At 41.4% G+C, this 24693-nt stretch overlaps 1 protein-coding gene across 1 annotated transcript in view; it reads left to right on the plus strand.

Moving 5' to 3' along the window:
• ABCD2 (ATP binding cassette subfamily D member 2) overlaps window positions 1-24693 on the plus strand; it is a 43045-nt gene that overhangs the window by 9059 nt on the left and 9293 nt on the right. Inside the window, exons 5-7 of the mRNA XM_032207982.1 lie at window positions 3148-3242; window positions 4565-4710; window positions 23227-23372. Coding sequence (XP_032063873.1) covers window positions 3148-3242; window positions 4565-4710; window positions 23227-23372 — 387 coding nt within the window. The remainder of the gene's footprint in view (window positions 1-3147; window positions 3243-4564; window positions 4711-23226; window positions 23373-24693) is intronic.

The raw sequence follows: 24693 nt of genomic DNA on the forward strand, positions 1-24693 counted from the left end.
CTGCTGTTTTGTAACCCTGTGCTTATTTAGTGCTTTTCTAAAACACTTCCACAAAGATTGTTCAAGTATATTCTGTGAAAACTTTCAGTGAAAAAGGTATTTCAACTATACCATTAGTGGTGGTGGTTGTGCTGGTGGTATTAGTATCTTTACAGGAACAGTGCCTGCTTTCCTCTGACATTTTTTTTCCCCAGAAAACTGAGACTGTAACATTAATTTTCATCCCCATACACCACATTGTTTTGTTTGGGGTAGAAGGGATAATAATAATTTGTTGTCAGCTACTATTAGCCTTTGCTCATTTTTTCATCATTTAGTGGGAATTGTCAACTGAAAATGGGCTGGCAACTTTACCATTGCCCCCATCTCCCAAATGATCTGATCAATATGCAGTTCCTCCTCAGTTCTTCCTGTCTCTATCCTGTATCCTTTTAGTGTCACTGTTTTTCTATCTGCACCCTCCTCAAAGCACTGTCTGTGTACCATCTCTCTCCTTTTTTCTCTGAGGTACATCATACAGGTTTTGCAACGAGCTTTTCCTAATTTTCCCAACAGCCCGCCTTCTGCTTTCCATCTCTTCTTTGGTGTTGGAAAGCCTCCTTCCCACCTTCTGGCCTCTGAAAGCTAAAATATCGGTTGAGTTGAAGGCACCAGAATGCTCTTTATGAAATATTTTTTTTACAATTTCAACAGCATTGCCCTTCAGCACAAATTTCTCAATGGTCCTCTGAGAAGGTTCTTCAAAACAAACAGTCTGATGCAGCATAATAGATAGCTGTGGAAACAGCTGATGTCTTAATCTTGTAAATCTTGGTAATATTTGGCTGGCACTGAAAGAAATGACATCTTATAGAAAAAAGGGTTTTAGCCCGTTTGGAACAACAAAGTCATTTTGAGACCATTTTAGATACGTATTTTAAAAACAAAAGCAAATACATTTATGTGTGACAGAATGCTGTTTGTGTTCCCTTTTGGTTTAGTACAGTAATACGCTGCTCCTTTTTTTTCTACAGCCTTTTCCTGAGGTCTGATTCCTCCACAGAGGCACATTTCATCTGGCTTGAATTCCTCCTAAGTCGCAGTGACTAGTGTTTGCTACCGAGTGCTTGCAGGCTCTCAGAGGCAGCTAGCCAATGCAAAACATTAGGACACAAGGACTTAGACGGAATTTAGGCCAGATTAATCTAGGCCACAGGTTCCATATTATTTTTATGACAAGTTCCATTGTGTACTGGTTTTCCTCCTGTCTTTCAGTCTTGATACTTCAGAAATCCCTGCAGAGTGGATTTATGTGAGGATAAAAGTACACGTGCTCACAGCGTGTACCTCTCCAGTGTTAGAAAAGAAAAATTGTAGTATTCAGCTTCTCCAAAGGCTTTTTCAACACGTATTCTTTTTAAATCATCCAATGTAAACTTTTGTACCTAAATAATGCCTGTGCTGTGTGCCTTGCATTCACTATTGTCAATAAGACCAGTGTGAAAATAGGAAAAACATCAGAATATTTTAACAGACCATAATACCACTATATATGTTGCATGTCTAACAACTCAGAATTTTCAAGTTGAAATATCCTGATGTACATCTTGCAGAAGTACTGGCAAATTATATTTCTGATTATATACACCAAGCTTTAAAGGCATGCTAAGCTTGCAGTCAAACACTCTGAAGTTGGGAAATGAGAATTAAGTTTCCTTAATATTCACTTGGCTTACTATTTTGTATCATAGCCTTTTTTAAAAATTTATTTACAATTTCTCTCCTGTACCCAAGTGCTCAAAAATATGCATGACTTACAGAATTTGCTTGAGATTGTCTCCACAGAAAATTATCCTTCATATAGGCAAATAAATGCTTACTCCAGTGGATGTATGCATGTGGAGTGACTGGTACGGCCCTCTTTTACAGAAGTATGTCTTGGCCAAATCTGTCAAAATCTGTCAAAATCTGTGATGTGGTTGATCTCTCAGTTGCATACCAGGTGCCTTTGAGGAGTCTGAAGGCAGTAGAGCCTGCTATGATAAAGCTGCATTTTTTTTTCAATAGCAAAGCACATTTGTTTTCCATAATTTCATGTTGAACACCTCAGAACTGTTATAAATAGAACTTACTTTAGGAAAAAAAGAACATTTGGGCTGATACATGACACACAAATTTTTGCCCATTTCGTTATAGTTTGAGAAAGTTTGATGAACTTGAACAAAGAGCCTCCTAAAGGAAGACTAAGACTTTACATTACCTGAAGGGAAAACTACCAGATCCCTTTATAATAAACTCAACTTTTCTTTAATTCATTTTTTCTTTATTCAGATTAGTCCAAGTTTTAAAATGTGCAGCCTTCTAATACAGAGGGAGATCTTTATTTCTTTGCATCTTACACGTAATTTCTGGTTCTTGTTTTGGAACCCAGCTGTTGGGTTCTGTGAGACAAACCCGTCTGCAGGCAACCAAGAAGGTAGAGTTGATTTCTTTTTTAATTATTCCCAGAAGAATTTGTTTCCAAGTCCATGTGTTATATACATCCAAATGTCTGATGGGTGTTGTATATTTAAATTTGCGACTAACCCAGATAGTAAATATAGCTACCGGAGTGAAATAATATTATAGAGGTTTCCACAAATACTTAGAGACTTTTACACTGTCTGTGGCTTCAAAAAGAGATGGAAGCAAGCCATTAAATATTTTATCTATTGCTCTTGTTGCTGGAGGAGGCTGAACTGGGCTTTCAGTTTCAGAGCGGGTAGCTAAAGGAGATTCCATTTTCCAATGAAATCTCCAACAGGAGGTGAACCAGACTGCCTGTGTCTAAGGTTATCCTTGAACTTTTTTACTGATTGATAACGACCACCTATTTAAAACAAAATACAACAAGTACAGGTAGGATATGAATAAATGTCTCTTTATAGTGAATTATATATTTCTAATGCATATTGTGCATTTCTTATATAATGAAATATTGGATCCATGACACACTTCTGGCTAATACTACCGTGTCTTTCTGACCACCTAAGATATATTGCCCGGATTTTTTATTCAAGTTGAAACTCACCAATTTAGACTTCTCAGCTGTGCACAAAGGCTGCAAGATATTGCTTAATGGGAGGTTTCAAAAACATTAAACATTTCTGTTGTGTTTTTTTTTTCTAGGAAAAGTTATTGACGTTGAACATGGAATTATTTGTGAAAATGTTCCTATTATTACTCCGAATGGCGATGTGGTGGTTTCCAGACTAAACTTCAAAGTAAGATGATATGCAAGAATCTTCTGATTGTTGCCATCCCATTAACATAAACAGCACAGAATTCATGTACCTTATGTTAAGTACTTGGAGGAGCATATGGATAAAAGGGGAAGTCCAGAAAGGTAGGCATAGTAGCTCGACAGAGGCAGACATGTGTAGTTTATCCTGCTCAAAGAAGGAGAAGAGAGGATTTCTGCTGCTGTTGACAGCTGAAAAAGGAGACCTGGGATTTTCAAGAGCATATATGAGAATCTGCATCCATTTTACTTAATCTTGGTGAAATTGGAATGCTTTACTTACATGGGCTCCTTTTAAGGTCTGAGTTCACAGCAACAGTGAAAAAATGTAGTATGTAGTTAGCTTTAGGTGATGATCACAAAGAGCAGTACTAATAGTTGACAGTATAGTTCACAAGCCTTTACTTGGTAAAAGTGGAGTTTTTATTCTGTAAAAAACTTGGATTGTTTTTAAAAAGCTTTTACAGATAACACTCGGTACATGCTTGTGATTTTAATTGTTAACCTTTACTGAATTACTCCCATGCATATCCTGATGTACCAGTATTACTATTTTTAAAAATGGTTGAAATTACCGGAACGCTAACTTGAATAATTCCAGCAGGTCCTTTAATTTAGCTAAAGCAGAGTGTTCCTTTTGTCACCTCTATGCAGTACAGGCATTAGAAGCTAGAAGGACAGGGGCCTACTTATAGCAGGGCTTCCTATGCCTTCAGTGTAGGAATTTCAGAATTGTAAAATTACAACTCTACAGTCAAGGAAACAGTTTTATTTATTTATTTGTTCAGCAGTCAGTATTTATTTATTTATTTAGCAGACAAAACCAACAAAAAATATAATGTTACAGTCAGTATATTTATATAAAACATTGACATTTTGTTTAGGCATAAATATATACTCCTATGTACACATGTTAATATGTAAATGAATAAAGCCAAGTGTATTGCACCCAAAATAACACTGTTAATTAAGTAGGAAAGGACAACATGAAGTAATTTTTCCAAATCATTTGATCTTTGCGTAGCTTAAATTAGTATTAGTGATGGGCATAGTACTGCTCTGTATGCCATCAGTAACTTTGGACCTGATCCACATTAGAATAATTGATTTTGACTGTGATGTATTGATCTTTTGATATAATTAGCATACCATATAGAAACACTATATAAAAAAATGTACAGGTGATTAATGAAAAGGGTTGATAATTTGATATAAATGCTTGCATACCTCCCTCTAGGGTTCTTAGAGCACCTTGTGTCATAGCTACTGCACAGTGACATCTTTTCATTTTCATTATTATTGTAGGTCGAGGAGGGCATGAATCTTCTAATCACTGGTCCTAATGGCTGTGGAAAGAGTTCGCTTTTCAGAATTCTAAGCGGTTTGTGGCCTGTGTATGAAGGAGTTCTCTACAAACCCCCTCCGCAGCACATGTTTTATATACCACAAAGGTATGTGTTTTGCCCAGGGTGATACCTTTTTCTTTTTTTTTTTTTTTCTGGTTATATGAATTTTGACCTTGCTTCTCATATTTCCCATCTGTGATATCTAGAGTCCGGTTATAAGGTGGTGAGCACCACCTCAGCTGTACCGAGAGAGCTAAAAGAAGAGAGTACTTTTTGTTGGTAATGCAAACCTTTAGTTGCTGAGAAGGGATAGCTCACACACTGTTGTGATGGACACTATGCTTCCCTGATGGCTAAAGAGTCCTTTATGATTGGGATCAAGGGAACTGACTAGAATCAAGGGATCAAGGGAACTGACTAGAATCTGAAACTCACTTAAAATAGACTTAATTAATCTTAATTCTGATTTCATTTTAAAATCAAAGATTAAAATAACTGAGAATGTTTTGGTTCCTAAATTTTGAATTGTTCATAATAATGGTAAAAACTTTAGCTTTTCAGCTTTTACACTGCAAGACAAGAATCCAATCCGATATTAACGGCAAATTGCCTTTTTCATAATGTAGGTTCATTTCACTAAAGGGAAACGGCTTTTTTATGCTTCGTTTGTGCTCTGACGTGCTATTGGACATAATTTAATGCAGTTGATCTTGAATATCTCCTCAGAGACTTCTAACTAGGTTGTTTTGTGAAAGCAAAATCAAACACTGAGAATCTTTGATTGCTTTCTGTAGTTCATTTCTTCCCATGGGCAAAAGAAGTATTCATGGCACAGTTTGTAGTCTTGTTTAAAAAGTACAAGTTATTAAGCTGAATGGAAAACATTAACTGATGAATAGATTTTCCTTGCTGCAGTTGAAGGTAATGCAGACAATTTATCTATAACTTTTTCAAATTTATGTATAATTTACTGCCAGCTACTGTCATCGGAGTTCTACACAGAGAAAATTTTGAAATCATGGTACATCACATATAATGTTCTAGACTCTCCTACAAAGCACTATGTTATTTGAATGCTACTGCCTAGAAAATAAATTTAATTTTCAAGTTAGACAACAAAAGTAAATTGTACATATATTTTTACCTATCTACACGCAGTCTTCCTAACAAAAAATCAAGAGGACTTGATTATGAAATAGAGACATGGAGTTGGAAGGTGAAGTATGTGAGGTTTCTTCTTTAGTACCATTACTTTATGGCTCTCATGTTAGCTCTAAAGCCATAGATTTCTACACCTGTGTCTTCATGAAGTACAGCCTTTCATTAACACCTTTGCAAGAACCACAGCGTTATGAGTTTATGGCAAATTGTTAAGTGTTTTGCAGTTTAATTCTTATTTTTTGTCCCAGGTTTATACCTGCACAAATGTCTCCTCTTTGAGGTACAGTGGCATACGTAAATCATGGTTAACAAGAAGTAAAACGTGTGTAGAAAGATGCTGCATGGCATATTTCATCATATGTTTGTCTGAGAAAGTTACTTGCATGTTTTAAGTTGATAATTACTGGGTATCTGCCATTGTGAGCTTGCAGTTATAAGGGAGATATAAATAAGATGGTATATAAAACTAACAGGTTAATTAAGTACATTAGTGTCTATAAGGTGCTTACAAAATAGGACTGCTAATTTTTATTCTCTTCAATTAATTGTTATAAGGCATTTGGGACATAATCTTTTTTTATTCTGTTACCTTCAAAATGACTAGTGTGAAGCAGCTCTGAGTAATAATTAGCTGTAATTTTCAGAGGATAGAATGTTTGTGGAAAACTATTTTTCCTTAGTATTTTGGAAAGAGTTATAATCCCAATTTTTTATTCCTGACTGACGGATGCATGCAGAAATCAAATTCCATATTATTGAAGTGTCTGTTAATGTTGGATCATCAGTTTGAAATGTACAGGGCTCTTATTCACTGATTATTCAAGTCTTCTACATGTATAACACATTTTTTATTAAGATCTGGTAATTCCAGCTGGATTCGTGAATGCTCAGCTTTTCTAAAAGTTCATCAAGTTCATCATATGTGCAGAAAACAAAGATTGCAGATAGTGACCAGCTGTGGACTTTTTGGTTTAAGTGACCTGGCCAGCTTTTACTCTGTAGAGAAATCAGAACTAAAGAGATGTGAAGGACAACGTTCACTAGCATCACCCTTGTGGGACAGACTGAACACTGAGTCATCAGTTTCCGAGACGCTTGAGGGCTTCATTCAGATAGCTGGAGCAAAATGCTTTATTAATTTTTTCAGAACAGTATTTCAGAATTCCTGTTGTGTGAGACATTTCTAAAGTCATTATTTTTCATAGGTGGAACAAAAACTATTCTGAGTGTTTTCCTGTTGCAGAAAATTTTGAATTTCAACCACTTTTGTTCTCTGTGTGATCCTATCTCTGTCCCAGAGCAACATCTGAGGCCTTCAGCCCTCCCCACTGATGTCCCCTTTACTCTCAGAGAATCAGTAGACTCATGGTGTTCGGGCAGATTTGCCATTGTGCTGGTTGAGGGGATTGAATCCCACCTGCTGGGGTTTGGTTTCCATAAACGTGGTTCATTCTTAGCTGTTCTCTCTGACTTTGGGGTGCTGGAGGAGTTTGCTCCAGCACACCTGTTCATTTCAGATCTCTTGGTCAGAAACCAAGATTCAGCCAGCATCTCTGCAGCCTTGTGTGACTGAAGCCGTGTGGAGACTGGCATATCACACTAGCAGGGGACCCTGAAGGTGTCAATCCCATGAAGTCCATCCTAATACCATCCCCCAGGAGAAAGGGTGCATCCGAGTGACATTGTCATGCCTTGGCTCTGCATGAGCTCTGCACTCCTGGAAGATTTTTTAGGGGTGTTCCCTTCTCAGAGGGCAACAATTAGTGACAGAGAGGGCTCTTTTGACAAGAGTGCCCCACGTTGTGGCTGAATATTTTGAAGTCTGCTTTGGTGGGGGGCTCAGCTGTCTCGGTGTGGGTTCTGTGGGCTCAGAAGCATGGCCCGTCGCTTTTAAGCGCCTCGTATTTCGAAAGGGACTGTGAGACTTGGTCGTGGAGGGATTTGTGGGTCAGTGTGACTGAGTGCAACGAAGGGGTTGGCAGAGGACAGCCATCAGATGACTGTGAGGATTCTGAGCTGCTGCTTTTTGCTCAACGTATTTGCTTGCTGGGCTTTGAGAGCCTTTGCCGAATATCTGATGAAAGGTTTGAGCAGCTGAGGAAGAAGGGCAGGGTCTGGATCCACCCTCTTTCCAAACAGGTGGAGTTTGTTGAAACGTCTGGGAATTACGGTCCCAGACTGTGCTCAAGGTTGGGGGAGGGAAGGAGTAGCACTCTTCAAGGTGGTGCACAAGTCTGAAACAGCTGCTGGAGACCACTGCACAGAGCAGAGACACCAAGGAGAGACTTGAAGGAGATCCAGTTTTAAACTGAGGTTTATACATTTCAGGAGATTGCCTTATGTGGTCCTGGCAATTTTTGTTGCCTTTATTCCACTTCAGAGTGGTTTTTTAACAGCTCATTTATTTGTGGCCTATATAAATTACACATTTAGTTGTTGTTTTTTTGTCTGTCCCTGGCTCCAAATTACATGTAGAATTTCTGCAGTGGTTACTAAATCATTGTGAAGTCCTGAAATTAAAGCAGCTTATGATGGAAGTTCACACTGGTGCAACCATTTTGCTTATTAATCCTGTACAAATTGCTGCTTGGTCAAAACTTTCTGTTTGTTTGTTTAGAAATAACTTTAAAATTGCAGACTGGAAAAGATGGTGCCCTGCCTCCATTTCATCATCTACATCTTGCAGTGTTACTTTAGAGAAAATTTGGGCTCCAGATTAAGAGGATTTGGGAGGTGGTGAGACGGTATCACCTGGTGAGGTATCATCTACCTCACACTTTCATTTGATAGGTAAACGAAACTGGGACATAGCAAAAGGCTTTCAGGTTGATGGATGTCTATTAGAGCAGTGAATTAGGACAACATGTGTAATTGTGTACGTGTCTCTGTTGCAAGGACATGGGAGATGGCTCTCTGTGAATCAATATCGTTACAGCTGAGCCTGGTGAGAGCTGCTTCATCTCTGCCTGTGGCTGAATGTAATTCTGCATCAGCCTTCTTGGCCTCTTCAAGTCGTATGCACTAACCTCATCTGCACACGGGGACTGGTGGAAAATACAGTGACTGCTAAGTCACAAAATACTCCGCAGTAAATAGGAGCTCACTGAAAAGATTATTGTTTCATCTCTGCTTGAAACATCACAGTGTTTGTAGCATTGCAAAAATGCATGGGAAACCATGTCTTTGCTGAGTTCAAAGGCTACACACAGAGGTATGAGTTATTAAAGAGTGAATTATCTCATTGCATGCTCCAAAGTTTATCACCAGTGCCAACACTTTGTAGTTAGCTTTACCTAGCATTATGTAGGCTTTAAAACAGAGCCTTAAGAGTCCCTATTTTATATCTTTCAAGGGCTTAGCATTGTTACCCTGCTTCTTTTGATTTTACCTCTCTGAAGTCATATTAGATATTTTTTTCTCCCCTTACACAGGGACAAGGCCTGTAGAATTTGGCCTTAATCAGTCGCAGTTCTGATGGATATTGATAAGACAAACTGCCCTTTTGGGGAGCAGGAAGAGAAAAGCCCAGGGATTTTTGTGAGAATGTCTACCACTGCCTGTGACGTGCCTGTAAAAGAGGTGGGCAAAAGGGAGAGAGACTTTCTGTCTTCCCTTTAAGCAGTCCAGCATCATATTGGTGACAAACACTGCCCGTTCTGAGGAATGGATTAATGTTATGGTATGATGAGAATGATTTGTCACAGAGTCATAGTCACAGAATGGCTGAGGTTGGACGGGACCCCTGGAGGCCCTCTGGCCCAACCCTTCTCCTCAGGCAGGGACACCCGGAGCACTTTGCACAGGATCACATCCCGGTGGGCTTTGAATATCTCCAAAGGAGGAGGTTCTGTAGACTCTCTGGGCAGCCTGTGCTCAAGTCACCCCACGGTAAAGAAGCTTTTCCTCATATTCAGCTGGAACTTCTTGTGTTTCAGTTTGTGCCCATTGTCTCCTGTACTATCAGGTGGCACCAGTGAAGAGACTCTAGCCCCATCCTCTTGAGACCCTCCCTTAAGATAAGATCCCCTCTCGTTTCTTTTGTCTCCAGGCCTAGCTTTCTCAGCCTTTCCTCACAGGAGAGATGCTTCAGTCCCCTGATCATCACAGCTTAACAATTTATCACATCTCATTAGAGCCTCAGTGACTAGCAGAGCATATACTCTTTTACCTCTTCTTATACTTTGCTGTTCCTCCTTTGCAAAGTAAAATTCATTTGAGATAATCACCTTTTTGCGTTACTCTGTTAATTAACTGGTCAAGAAGGTGGTAGGACAGAAAAGAGGAATGCTTGGGGGTGCTCTGCTTGGTAAGGAATCACGATTCAAATCAGAATTCAGAAGCATTATTTTAAATAACATATTTTCATAACACATCAGCAGCATATGTGAAGGTGGTCTGATTTCCCCAAGCTGTGCCCTGTTCCTACTCTATTTACCTTAAACATGGGACGACAGGAATTAGTGAGCTTTAGCATACAGTTCCTCCTAACACACTTGTGCTCTTCTTGCCCTCTAACTGAAAGTCTCAGCTTCCTCAGTTGTAAGGAAACACAGATTCTGCGTGTGTTGGTTCTCATTTTGGTAGTTCTCCTTTCGGTATAAATGCCAGCAAAATTTTACACCTACATACTTGCAGGTTACCTTGACAACGCCACAGGAATATTCAGTGTCTCTCCACTGTGAAGCTGCAGTGAAGCTGTAATCACCGTTGGGATATTGATATAAATTATTCATTGTTTTCTGCTGTATGTGCCTGATTTGCATGGAGGAATATATCATGCGGTCCCTGTTGGTTCCCTAACCTTTTACCCTGACTCCCCAGACTTCTCAGCACACGCCTAAACACATCCATCAGTATTTTTCTCTGTTTTCCTTGAGGATTGATTCACTGATTTGTATTCGTAGAGCAAAGTAGCAAAATTCATAGAGCACTCCATTCTCCATGCCCATTTTCACTGGTTTCTCCCTCAATCTTGTTTCTACTGTAATTTGGGTATTTTTTGAGGGTTGTGTTTCTCCAGCAGCAGGTGTAGTTTCTCTCTAATTCCATGTGGTGTTCTGATAGAAGACACAGCCCTGGTCAGCTCAGCAGTCAGGACGGTGACATTGTAGCACGAAAGAACATGGTTCATGGCACCAAAGGACATGGTTTAGTCATGGGACATGGTAGGTCAGGTTGATGGTTGGACTTGGTGATCCTGAAGGTCTTTCCCAACCTCTATGATCTACTCTCTGCTTCTAGGTCTGTATTCTCTCCTTCTGTTGCTCATTCTAGTAGAGCTCTAATATTGTTTTCCTTCAATACCTGGCTTGTCAGATGCTAAAACAGAGGCAAGCAAAGAGGTACCAGTATCAAATGTTGTTTGTTCTACATCATTAAAGTTTCTGTATCTTGCTGTCTCCCTATTAATGCTAGGGCAGTATGGAACATAGCGGACTAAATGTTTCTGTGCCCCTCCTAAGCTGCTTGTTTTTGCATATGTCTGCTCTATTTCTGATGTTTTATCATGAGATCCTCTGCAAGTCTTTTCCTGTCTGGTGTTTTTCCTTCTCTATTCTAAAAATATCCTCAACTACTAAACAAAACTGCATCAGCTACTAAGATACATTCTCTCTCCTCAGCTCTACTGAGGAATCCAAATGTCTGAGGTGATTTGCCTCAAGTAGTCCAAGCATATTCATCATATGGGCGAGACCAAACAAGAGTATTTCAGTTCTGAGTGATATAAATAAAAACAAGTGATAAATTAAGAGTAATTTGTACATTAAAAGCACGTGAAACCTTGCAAATTACAATGTAATTGTAGAGTTATCTTAAGCGTGGAGGTAGGTAGTAGGGTAGTTAGTAGCAGCCACTGCAATTCGAAGTTGTTTGTTTTCTAGACAATTGTTGACTACCTAAACAATGTCATCTTGCAGAATTGCTGTGCTCACTTCCAGGTACCCTATATAACACGAATGTATGTGCATATGGAGTGTATGTATGTAGTTCTTCTGCATCAGACTACTTTCTCGTTAGTGTGTGGGCTGTTGATAAGACAAGTCCAAGTGAAAGGCTGTGCTAATATGCCTGTGCAAGTCCTGTAGCCTCGACTCATTTAGATAAGCTCAGATGTCTCAATGCTAAGTTATATTTTACACATCCTGATGTCTCTTGTCAGCTCCCACAGCTGTGTCTTTATGATCCCTTTAGTGGAGGTCAGCCAGAGTTACTCTGTACTCTGCACATGCCAACTCCACACTGGCAATTTTCATTGCCCATCGGCATTTTGTTGATGTTGTACCACCACGTTGACTCGCTGCTTCAGTACTTTGCCATCATTTCGAGTCATGCTGTACAGATATCTGCTCCTTTGCATGCTTCATCTCTGTGATACTTATTGTTATCAAGTTCATGGCACTGCTTTTAAATATGCATATTTCCAAAGTTCACCACTTACCTGACAGATGAGAAAAATGCCTGTGATAGATGGTGTTAACGTAAAACATATGATAATGTACTTCAGTTATGCAGGATAATTTTGATACAGGTTTATTCTGAAGTTTTAGCTACTACTTTGTTTTTTTTTTTTTTTTTTTTTTTTTTTTTTTTTTTTTAAGATGAAGCAAGTGAAGGCGGGTTAACACACTATTCTGCTCATCATTAAAATGAGTGGCCTGGCATCTGTGAGGACCTTTTGACTATCCCCTCAGCCAGGGCACAGCTTCTCCTACTTCATCTTGCCGTGACTCAGGTAGAAATGCTTGTGCTTCTCCACATTGGTTGGAGGGAGTCCTTTCTTGCCTCATGTAGAACAGAGAAGTTCTTGCCTTGCTGCCTGGAGGTTAGCTGAAGCTTTGCCTGGCAGGATCCTTAGGAGACCTCTCTGTTTCCACTGAAGGCTCACTCACAGCTGTAGAGTTTGAAGGTTTTTATCTTGCTCTATTCTGACTGATTGCAGGGATATCAGTACAGTACCTTTTCATATCACATTGTGAACAAGATTCACCTGTGCTAATAGTCAGAGGTGGAAAATGGCTTTATGGATTAACTGCTACTCCCTCTCAAGACACACAAGGTGCCTTCCTTACTGGCCAGACACAGAGTTAGCTAATTAAAGCACAGCTTACAAGCCTTTTCTTTTATTAGGCAAGGAGTTGCAGAAATCCCAGACTGAAGGCTTTAGTCAGCTTGTTGCATTGGGGTTTAGAGTTTAGATTTAAAATGTATTTGCATGAATCCAACATCTGTCTTAAAGGCCACAGCTAAACTGATGTTTGTGAAGGGCTTAAACGCTCTGGGGTTTTGGTGCCTCAATCCCTTCAGACGGGGGCGTTGTCTGGGGCAAGCTGTGCTTCTGGGAGGTTCCAAAAGGACTAAACGTGGGTGAGGAACCAAGATGTGTTGACCTGTACTCAACTTCTGGTCCGTATGGAGACCAGCCCATTTCCTAGCGGGCAGTTGTCTGCAGCGCAGAAGCAAGCACCACACTTGGTACAAATGAAGGTGGGTTTGAATCAGCAGGGAAGTCCAGGCTTGTGTTATTTACAGAAATTTCAGTATCACCTCTTACTACTGGTGGTCTTTTCTGTCGAAGCAGGTTCTGTTACTGCCACCTTTTGTATAGCTGGATGCAGAGGCTTCCTTCTCCAGACTCATGGAGATGGCTCACTCAGCGCACAATGTGATCGCTTGAATCAGAGTGCAAGCCAAGTTCCTTTTATTTGTGATCCATGAAAGAAATCAAACATTCAGAGGATTAAGATCCATTCAGTAACTCACCGCGTTTCTCCTCAGTGACAGATACACAAAGGTTTAATGTAAAGTGCTGTCAGCTGCAAGGCTGATTAAATACCATGACGTGTATGCAACCTGAAGGTGAAATCCATTCTTGTAGTCAAAGCAACATCCCTCCTATTCTGAGTCTTGCTTCAGTATTAAGCACATAAATCTTTTTTTGGCTCCTGCACAAGAGTGAGTGTCACTAATCTGCAGAACTTCCTCCATTTACATTCTTTTGAAGTGTCTTCCTCAACATTACAGAGCTAAATATTTGTCTGTGAGTACACCTATTTGCAGGAATATTTCCACAAGGATCTTTGGCAATCATCTGCTCTGTTTCTCAGAGCATATTTTGGACACCTTGTTCTTGCCAGCATGAGCTTGCAATACCTCCAGCCTCCACCTCCTTCTTTTGATAGGATTTGGAGTATCAGAAGTTGACATCCAGCACCAGTAATTACATGTTGCTTGTAACGCTTACCAGGCATCCATCAATGTGCTGGACTGTTTATGGAACTTCATTTAAAAACTGGGAAAATTAGGCTTTGATTTTTTTTGTAGTATATTGTCAGGTTAAGCTTGACAAACATTTTATAAATACGAAGTCATGAAACAGATTATAGCAGCTAAGTACATGGCTGATTCTTACAGATTCTATCCAGCAGAACAACCTGTGCTAGGTTCGTTTTGCTAAGATAAAAAGTTCACTTTCTTCTAAAACGTAGTTTTAACAGCAGTGCTGTAGGAAAATGTCACTTATAGGTTACCTAAGCTCATTGTGTAACTTAAGAGTGGTAGGGATGAGCTTGTATGTTAGGAAGCAATCTGGTGGTTGCATTTAAGCTGACTAGGTCCTGCAGAGGAGTGCCATTACTATGTCCAGCTTGGCCAGTGCCCTCCAGCTTCATGCCCTACATTGCAGCTGTTCAGTAAGGGATCTCTGATAGATGAAAGGAATGAAAAATAGTATTTCAATAATATTTTACCTAGGAATATCACAAAGTATGCTTCAAATGCCTGATACTGTCAAATTATGGGAGACAGCTTGGCAGCATACAACTGGGAAGCACAGGGGCAAAACGATCTACCCAACCTTGCTTAATATAAAAAGCTTGATATGAAAAGATGCTGACCTTTGGGGTGGGGGACAGCTGAAAGCCCTACTAACAACTGTATCCTCTCCACTAGGAAGAAGGCCTTTCCTCGCCTTGTTACTTTAGCACTCATCACAGAGTCCTGTGCTTTTAAGTATCCACATAGTAGACCTAGCCAGCACCTCTCTCTTGAGGAGAAGGTGGCAGTCCTTCCCATGCACTCTAGGATCCGTCTTTTGCCTGGGTTTCAGGACTGTGTCCCAGTTTCAGTGTGAACTGCACCTTCAGCCCTCTCCTGGCCTCTGTGATCTGCTCATTCAGACACCTTCCTTAGGGTCTGGTCCTGTGTTTGCCTGCCTGCAGGCTGAGGATGTCACCTTCTTTCCCTCCTCAGTTCACCATGGTTTCCGAGGCAAATGTAGGTTTCATTCAGCATGGTGAGCCTGTTCTCCATTCTCCTGCAAACAATGCAGACTTCACTAGGAACTACCCACTTCCCAGAGGGAAAAGCATCAGCTGCTTTTGTACACAAATGTTCAACCCTCCCTACCCCAACAAGTTAAAACAAAGAGCGGTTAACTCATACACCGAAGGTAGAATTTGTCTAAGTTCATGTAGGCAAAAGGTTAGACCTCCTTGGGTGAGCTTTATAATGACTGCCTCCAAGGGATGATTCACTATTGCAGTGTGCCACTGAATGTGTTGGTTGTTGATCCCAGTATGAAAGGCATTCAAACTCTGTTAGGCATTAATTAAAATTCCTCTTATTGGAGATGGGAATGAATAAGTTGATAGCATAGGTAACCAAAGAAACACAGAATGGTTGAGGTTGGAATGGACCTCCTGAGGTCATCTCATCCACACCCCTGCTCAGGCAGGGCCATCAGGTCACCCAGAACCACATCCAGCTGGATATCTCCAATATCTCCAGGGAGGAGACTCCACCACCTCTGTGGGCAGCCTGTGTCAGTGCCTGGTCACCCGCACAGCACAGAAGTGCTCCTGGTGTTCAGGCAGCACCTCCTGTGTTCAGTGTGTGCCCATGGCCTCTTGTCCTGTCACTGGGCACCACTGAAAAGAGCCTGGCTTTGTCTTTACACGTTCCCTTTAGGTATATATAAGTGTTGATAACATGTGCAAGCCTTCTCCTCTCTAGGCTGGCCAGTCCCAGCTCTCTCAGCTTCTCCCACATGTGAGAAGCTCCAGTTCCCTCCTCATCTCGGTGACCACCATGTCCTTCTGGGTGCTTGGAGCCCAGAGTTCTGCAGCATCAAGTGGACTTCCAGTCGCATACTGCCCTGATCCCATCCCTGCTAAGGTTCGTTGGCATTACAGTCTCTGGAGTTCTGATGGGACTTTCTTAAAAGTAAGCAATTCCATTTATCATTTCTCCTGTCAAGCAAAGGGATGTTGGCATGATAACATGCTGCTTCGCTTCAAGATAAAGACAAGGACATGCAGGTGGCGTAACTGCCAGTGCCAAGCAGGAGCTGCCTCCAGCTGTTTTATGATTAGTCAGCAAAGTTTGTGCTGGGGCCAAGTGATAAGTGCCGTGCAGCACAGGCCTGAAGGCCAAGTTATATCTGCAGCACAGCCCGAGACAGTGCTCACCCAGGTCAGCTGTGACAAAATGCTCATAAAATGGCTATAATGCGTTTTGAACTTTCTGTATGTCCACATACATAGTGTGTCTCTGTGTTAACGTGCTGTCACATTCTGCCTTGTGTAAAGCAAAGTGTTGCACAGAGGATTGGAGAGCAAAGTCACGGGCAGCTAAGGATTGTAGAAACCCAGAGCAAAAGCAGCCTCTCCTATTGCTGCTTCACTGTCTACACTTGATCTCTCTGAAGTAAGGTGTCACTGGTGAGCTGCAAAGCCATGAAAAGGCTGGGATCTTTGTAAAAGAGGGAAACTGCCTCGCTCACTGTGTAACACTGCTGTGATAAAGGTCAGAAGCATCCCTTCGGTGGGGTATGCCTGGTGGGACTGGCAGGCCAGACTCTTGTTTTAAGTTACTCTTTAAGTAACTTAAGACTCTTTAAGTTACTTAAGAGTAACTTAAAGTTCTTTCTTCAGTTTGTTGACCTTCCTGATCATGCACCCAGTTGATCCTTTTATCATCAGGACTGCCTGTATGAAAAGCCTAGGCCTGCTAAAATGGAGTGTTTAAGGGGATTTTTTTCCTTCCTTTCTCAAGCTGGTTGATTTGATTCATTGCAGGAGGTATAATTATCTCAGGCTGCATATCTGCTTGTATTTTGTACAAATTGCCGGGGCTTTGTTTTTAATTATACACGTGTTCCTGCGTGCTTTCTGTTCTCACTATCAGAAGAAACAAATGAACTGAACACGAAGATAAATTCATGAATTGTTCACCATAAACTTTTATGTCACCTGATCAGTTCTAGTTATATTGTAAGTGATCTAAGGTGACTAAGTAAATCATCAGATGGGATGATACCTGAGCATGAATAATGCTTTAAGTTAGAGGCTTCCTTTATCTTTCTCTTTATTATTTTCTCCCAGATTATTTTCTTGAAGATGTATACAAGGCTCCTTTGCAGAGGAAGCCACAAAGTGACTAGTGTGATTTTTTTTTTTTTTGTCCTAATTTTGTTGAAAAACTAAGACTTTAATTCTGAGCACTTCATTTTCCATAAACTATGTTAATGGAAAGGCTGGTTACACTCTGCTCTGGTAACTGATCTATTTGAAATATTTAGAGGATGTTCACGTTAGTTCTGTGCGAGTGGAGAGGAAAGTTCAGTGCAGAGTATATTGCAGAGAGATCAATTATTTATGTCTTTGGAAGCATTGCTGAAACTTTAGCTGGCCCTAAAATCCCTTAAACTAGACACAGTGCAATAAACTGAGCCTGTTCCTTTTTGTTCCTATTTGATAAATATTATTTATTCTCTCTATTTTAACTCTTTAGTGATACCACCCTCTGTGTGAAAGTGATGGATACACCCCAACTGTAAAGCATTCATTTCTCAAAGTGGTGATACTGTCTTTGCCTCTTTGCTGCTTGTTTCATTAATGCCATCAAAGAACCCAGATCACTTTACTTAGTGGAACTTGGAATTTCTTGAGCATCACCACTGATCAAGCTTTGCTGCTGTTGAAAGTGTGGAGTTTTTCCTGTTCACTTAAACCAGGAGCATGGCGAGAGCTGGAGTTCTGCTGAGGTGACTCCTGCTGAGGCATTACAGCACCTAAAAATTAGGATCTTGACACCAGAAAGGTGAAGGGAAGTTTTAAATACAGGTGGATTCCCTAGGCAGTCAGAGATTTAGGGCTTCAGGAGGATTATCCAGGAAACCTATGTGGTAGGTACAGAGAGCCACCTAGAGTTAAGCCATAGGAATCTCTGAAGATGAATGTATGAACTCCTGCCTCTTAGGGACATTTAGGTGCTGAGCTGAGAGCTAAACATTAAACCCCTTCATCTATAATGAGCCCTCTCCTGAGAGCAGGCACCTAAATAAGATTAGAACCCTCTTTAATTTAGTTTTACAACACTACTGAAGGAGTGGGACATTTACTGCATTTCATATTAAAGAGCACTGAACACAAAAGGAACAACGTAGATGATGTTTCTCATGGGGGTTGGTGCTAAAGTCTCCTTCTTTCCAGTCGTGGCTTCTGACCACTGTAGTATATAATTAGGCCCTTTCCAATAATTTTATCTTTGGGCACATGATTGCTGCCTCTTAGAAGCAATTTCCTTGCTTCATTGGGAAGATGAGAAGGTGCCCTGTCTTTGACTCCTCTTTAGCCTGGATGGTAGCCTAGAAAAATGGGAAAATGATTCCCTGAAAACTGAGAACTTAGTCTGAACCTAGTTCTTGGAAGAGGTTTGCTAACTGTTAGCTTGATATACACCCCCTCATCTTGCATCTCTTGTAGCCACTGTGGTTTGTGTTGAACTTAAAACTTTTTTTCACTGTCCCTGCTGTAGTGGACCTTCTGGGGATTTCAAGAGCATTTGGGCATATCTGTCAGTGTGAGCTGTGCCCTTAGCTTTCTGGATTGAAGATCCTTCAGTGCAATCACAGGCTCATCACAATCTTTCAGGTTTCCTAGGAAAGCATCTCCACGGCTGGAGCTTGGGCTCCAGTGTTATCTTCTTGAATAGGTATACCTACATTTGGAGTGTGTTTTACTTTAGGTGTCAAAAGCGTCACTCTGCACTCTGAAACCATCCCAATCTGCTTTGAAAATCCAAGCTGAAATGGAGAATCTCAGGAGTAGCGTTTCCCTTTCTCTCTCCTCCTTGGGTATGTTAAGGAGGGACCTTGTCAGACAGAGACAGAAACTTAAAAGATAGGTCAGCCAAGAATTTATAGCTGTATTACACGTTGTTTTCTAGAGGATAGAGCTTTTGCAACATAACTTGAATAACAGTGCAGTAATAACTGCAAACAGACTTGGCAAAAATGGCAAATTAGGTCTTGATTTAGTGGCATGGAGATGGGTTCCAGAATCACAAGCCTCATGTTTTTAGACTTCACCTTCCATGTAGAAAATGTTAATCAAGGTCTATGCCAAGGAAGATAGGATCATCTGACTGTACCTGGAAGCAGTTCCTTGGGCACTTACATTGGACTAATCCCTTAACTTCTGACGCCAGCCACTTAATTGAGATGTATTTTCAGTCCCTTATTTATTTCAGGGTGCTTATAATTAGGTCTGGGACCCATTCAGATTGCTTTATAGACTTTCAAAGTGTATATTGATTAGTTACTATAATTCTTTAAAGCATTATGGATGTCAGAACAGGTTAGAAGTTTTGTCAGTAGAGTTTATATTGTGTAGAAGACCAAAATAACTTTTGAATACATCTCCATCCTCCCTATTATATTTCTCTAGTATTTTGTCAGTGTCATACACAATGTCATGTGTTAAGAGGGCACTGGGGAATCGTTCACACTACAGGCTTCAGATTGCAGTATGTGTTGGGATTATCTTTCTTTCAAGCCTGTGCTCCAAGGGAGAATTCCTAACCCTTGGGAATGACAGCTCGTTACTAGGAATTTAAGTGCACCAAACTGGTACTTTTGATGCAATAAAACCATCAAACTGGCTAAAGAAGGTCCGTTTGTAGGATCTAGAATTGCCTCTTCCAATAAATACCTTGAAATTCCAGAAAAAACAGGAAAAAATCAATACATTTTCTCAGCTTTCTGAACTTTTGACACCAAAGTTCTAAAAAAGAGTTACTGGGCTTAAATCCTCTCTCAAAACCAGCTCTCTTGTCAGAGAGAAAAGAAAGATAGCAATTGCAGAGCTATTACTGTCAAAGACGTGACCCCACACAGCACAGAAGTGCCTTTTGGAGTCTAAAGAATGCTTTCTTTGAGCTGGATACCCAGACACTGTCTGAAAGGGAAGACTTCGTAAGAAATCAATTATGAACAGTGATTAAACTGGAGGAGAACTTCAGGACAAAAAGACTGGTTTTGTTGTTTGAACTGCTAAAAATTTAATGAAGACAATATTTTAACAAGGAGCTTACCAGCAAAGACAAGACTTCACTCCTTCTGTATCCAGTTTCTCAGACTTCTGCTATATGTAGCTATCACACAGACGTCTGCTATATGTAGCTATCACACACGTGTAGACTCGATTATAATAACATCTGACTTTTAACAGGCTTTGTGGCATCCATGGGTAGGTAAGGAGGTTATTGTCTTCAAGTTATGGGTAGAGAAGTCGGGTTTGGTATGAGATTAACCTCATCTAACTAGACGCTCAGAAGGTAGTTACCTAAGCTAGTTGTAAGCACTGTCTCCCCACTGAGGAAGAAAGACAACCCCAGGATGAAATTCATCCCCACCCTAAAATAATTGGGATAAATCAACCGCAGAGCTGCCTCTCTTTGTTGTCAAGAGTCGCAGCCCTGAACTAGATGCCAAGAAAGATGAATTGTGCCCTCAGGGATGTGAGTGGTTCCCTCTGAGGTGGGGGAAGCAGAGCTTGCTCTCCCACTTCCAGGGACAGACCCATAGCCACAAACCATTTTTCTTTTACTTAGTTAGTAATTGATGGATTTTGCTATTCCACTGCAGGCTGGGCTTTTCTTTCAGTTTTACAGACTAGGTGGGGAGAAGTGATCCTGGTAGTACTGGTGCGTTTAGATGGGAGGCCACAAGGAAAATCCAGTTGTACCAGGAAGCGGTGCTGCTGACTCAATAAACAGCACGGGAGCGAGCGTCCTAGTGTGGTGCTTCTGAGCACTGCCTTCCTGCTTGTGTTGGAGGTTAAATCTCAGCTGCTAGTCATTATAGGGTCATACTTCACCAGGGTAAGGTGTTAATCCCCAGACAAATTATATGACAGGTAACTCTGTCCTCCTTGCTCTCTCCTGCAGCTTCACGTAAATTACACAGCCTTATGCACATCCTTCATCTACATCTAAACTTTTCTGAGCCGAGGTGGAATTGCTGTCTTCTGTCCCAGAGATGGCAGCAGTCTGGAGCAAATGAAGTGATTTCTCCATATGCATATTTCTGCATACAATAATGATTCTGGGATTCTGTGCAATAAGTAAAGACTTTTGTTGATTTTTTTGGACAGCACTGTGGAAAAGTATTGTTATCGTTACTTCATTAAGTTACATGTTTATAGTTAAGGTCTTGCAGTGTCTCCATTAATACAAATGGTTCACTGCTCTTGGTGTTCGTACAGCAGCCCACTAACCCCAAAGCAGAACAGACAGAGCAAAGAGGAGCACCAGAGCCAGTACCTGACTTGTGGTTCTGGTTTTGCTCCATCCTGCCTGCAGCAGAGACATGATCATATGTCTGTGAGCAGTTCAGATTCCCTGCTCTTCCCACCCTCAGCCAGCTGGTGGTGGAAGCAGCATGACTACAGGTGGGTACAGACTGTGTCTGCAGCACAAACAACAGTCTCTGTTCTCTGTGGCAAGAGCAAGCTGCCTGAAAGATTCCTCGTTGCTGGCCCAATCTCCTCCTCCATGTCGTCATCTCTGGGCACCACAGCTTTAGTAAGATGAGTGTTATTTTGGCAGATGAACCTCGAGGGAATTAGTTTAACTCCTGGTACCAAAAGCAAGATGGGGTCTTAAGCCTGACTGTTCTTCAGCTCTGACCTTCCCCTCTTAACTCAAAACCCTACAAATCATTCCTGGGGTGTTTCCAGCTTCCGAGACAGGATGAATAGTTGTCCTTCACAAGAAATCCTTGGAACACCATAGGAGAAGAGATGGTCAGATACCCGTGTCTCAGGCTCTTTATGTACTCTGGCTAACCACTCTACAAGCCAGTTTGTATCAGCACGTGGAGCTCAGGTGACTTCCCAGGACTGTGGACATCTGAGCCCTTTCCTTCAGGGCTGACGGAGCTGCCTGTACAGCTCATTGCAGAATGTTCTTCCTCCAGTCCACTGGGCCATGATTTTCATGGTTTTCATGATTTTCCAGCTGCTTTTCAGTGTTCTGGTGGCTGATAGAAGCTGCAAGGGCAATCTTCTGCGGTGCCACCTCATCTTGCTGCCAGGGCCAGCAATCCTTGGCCTGATTGCTAAAATGATCCCTCAGAGTACATAAACCAACATTATATCAGGAGGCATTAGAGTTCCCTAGGCTAGCCCAAATTTTGGCCTAAAGTACCTCAGCTGCTTCAGTCAAATCAGCTCCAGGACTTACAGTGAGTCCTCACAAAGTCTGTCTAGGCCACTCACTGCACCAACATAGTTGATACATGGTGACATGGTCCGGTGTGGTACCACAGTCACTGACTGTGTTAGTGACAGGATGGGGCAGGTCAAAACGGGAATTACCAACACGGAGCCTTTATGTTTTGTGCAAACAGGCCTGGCCTTTGGAAACTGAAGCTGGATTTGGATCACTTGAAATAGATAGGGCTATTTTCACACTTATTGTTGGCATTTGTGTATTTCTTTCCCTTACTAATTAGGAAATAATGAAAACTAAAACAAAAGCTGTGTCAGAGGTCCTGCATGTGCTCCGTTGGCCTGTGAGTGAGGCTCACCAAGTGGTGTCATACATGGGTGGGAGGCAGCTGGTGTCTTAGGGTGCCTTTGCTATCGTAGCCTGGTTGGCCTGATACCATCTAAATAGCTGTAAAACTGTTCTTCAGGATGACTTTGTTTAGAGACTAGGAGAATTTTTCGGGCCTGGGCTGTACCAGGGGCTGTGCACAGCCCAAAACGCGAAAACTGCCCATGGTTCAGGGACTGGGCTGTGACTGAGGCCCTGGCTCCAAAGTGGAGACAGCTTATCTTAGTAAGACAGATGAGATTGCCAGGTCAGGGAATGTGGAGGTTCAGAAGAAGCTCCTGATTGCAAATAAAAACCTTCAAAAAGGGCTCTGAGGTAGATTTTTATTCTGTCATTTTGTTTTTGTGGTAGTAATACCCATATTGCTATGTTGTAATCTGCTGTTATGTAAACAATGTGTTGTCCCTAAGGTAAGTTTAGGAAAACATTCACCCACGATGCAACCACAGATAAATCCAATTTTAGGTGCTTAAAGCATTATACTGTGCTCACAGATTGTCAGCAAGATGCACTCACCTGGAGCCAGCTCTGGATTGCCAGTTTCTCTGTATTGTTTCACAGGCCCTATATGTCCATTGGAACGCTACGTGATCAGGTCATCTATCCAGACTCCGTGGAAGACATGCATGACAAAGGCTACCAGGATCAGGATCTGGAGTGTATCCTGCAAATGGTTCATCTGTACCACATAGTTCAAAGAGAAGGAGGTAAACTGCTTATTTTTGTAAAAAGCTTCACAAAATCCATTATTTGTGTGTGTGTGTTAGTGAGACTGACTTTTACTTATTGAACACGCAAAGCTGGATCCAGACCTGTGTTTGTGGGAGCTGCACAACTTCATGTTGCTGCTAATGGAGGGAGAGGAGCTAAATTGCTCCTTTCCTCTGCAGCAAATCCATGCCCAGCTGAATGTTCTTGTTCTGTTGTAAAGTCCAGTCGTTTCATGGTATTATGAGATCTCCTTTCATATTTGTAGAAAATGTTGTGTCCTAAAACCTTGTAGTGTCACTGACTACACCAACTGTGCAAAAGAGGAGACAGCGTAAATACACTGGTACAGTAAAAGTTGAAATGCTAAAGGCTTCTGCTGAAGCTTTTCATGGCTTTTCTTTCCCTCAGCACAGCATTAATTTTCTTCCTGTTGTTCACACTAGCAGCCACTAGTATCTAGTTTGAATCCCCTCACCCCCAACATTACACTTTTAAAACAAACATAGGACAAAGTTGGTACCATTTAGAGGGAAGAAGGAGGCTCTCCAAACCCCTCCAGGGAGGTGGCATTGGAAGTGCTGGATGTACCCTACCAGGGATGTACTCTGCCAATCATCAGTGCTCCTTTTTGAGAGAGTCATTTGGGTGCATTGCCTTGTAACGTGTGCTTGGAGTCTCTCAGGATCATTGTGACGACTGAGTAGTGCCTCAGCCAGTGAGAGTCCCAAGGCAATGTCTAAATTCCCATTCCTGCGTGGCAGCCTCTTGGTCTGTTCAAAAGGCAGAAGGTGTACTGGATTTTAGAGCGGGGAGTAGTAATCATTTACAGCAGCAATTGTATGACTACAGATAGTTCTCCACCTCACAGCTGTGTTGATAGACTCTTATCTTGTCGTGGGTTAATGCTTCTTAGTTAAGAAAGTAATAATGACTGTTGACCCTCAAGATACAGTAGAACATAAAAATCTGTCATCGTGCTAATTCTTGTTGTTATTCAAGTCTGATACTGTGACACAGGGATTGAAAAAAGGGGCAGGGAACTAAACGCAGTGATTGGAATAATTGCAGAGAAGGCCTGTACTCACTGCACTGACATTAGAGCTATTAGTTAGTATCCCTGAGTCATTCACTTCTCTACGTGGGGTGTACAGATTGCAGAATGAGCAGATGTGCTGGCATGGGGAGCTGGACGAGGAGAAGCAGTTAAGATGTAAGTGGCAGGAAGCCACGGCGGAGTGTGCATTCATGGCCTGTTGGTACTTGTAGGCGTACTGAACAGCACGTGGTCCTCAGCAGCCAAAACCATATCCCCAGTGG

Source organism: Aythya fuligula, chromosome 1, assembly GCF_009819795.1.
Source record: "Aythya fuligula isolate bAytFul2 chromosome 1, bAytFul2.pri, whole genome shotgun sequence".
NCBI classification, from domain to species: domain Eukaryota; kingdom Metazoa; phylum Chordata; class Aves; order Anseriformes; family Anatidae; genus Aythya; species Aythya fuligula.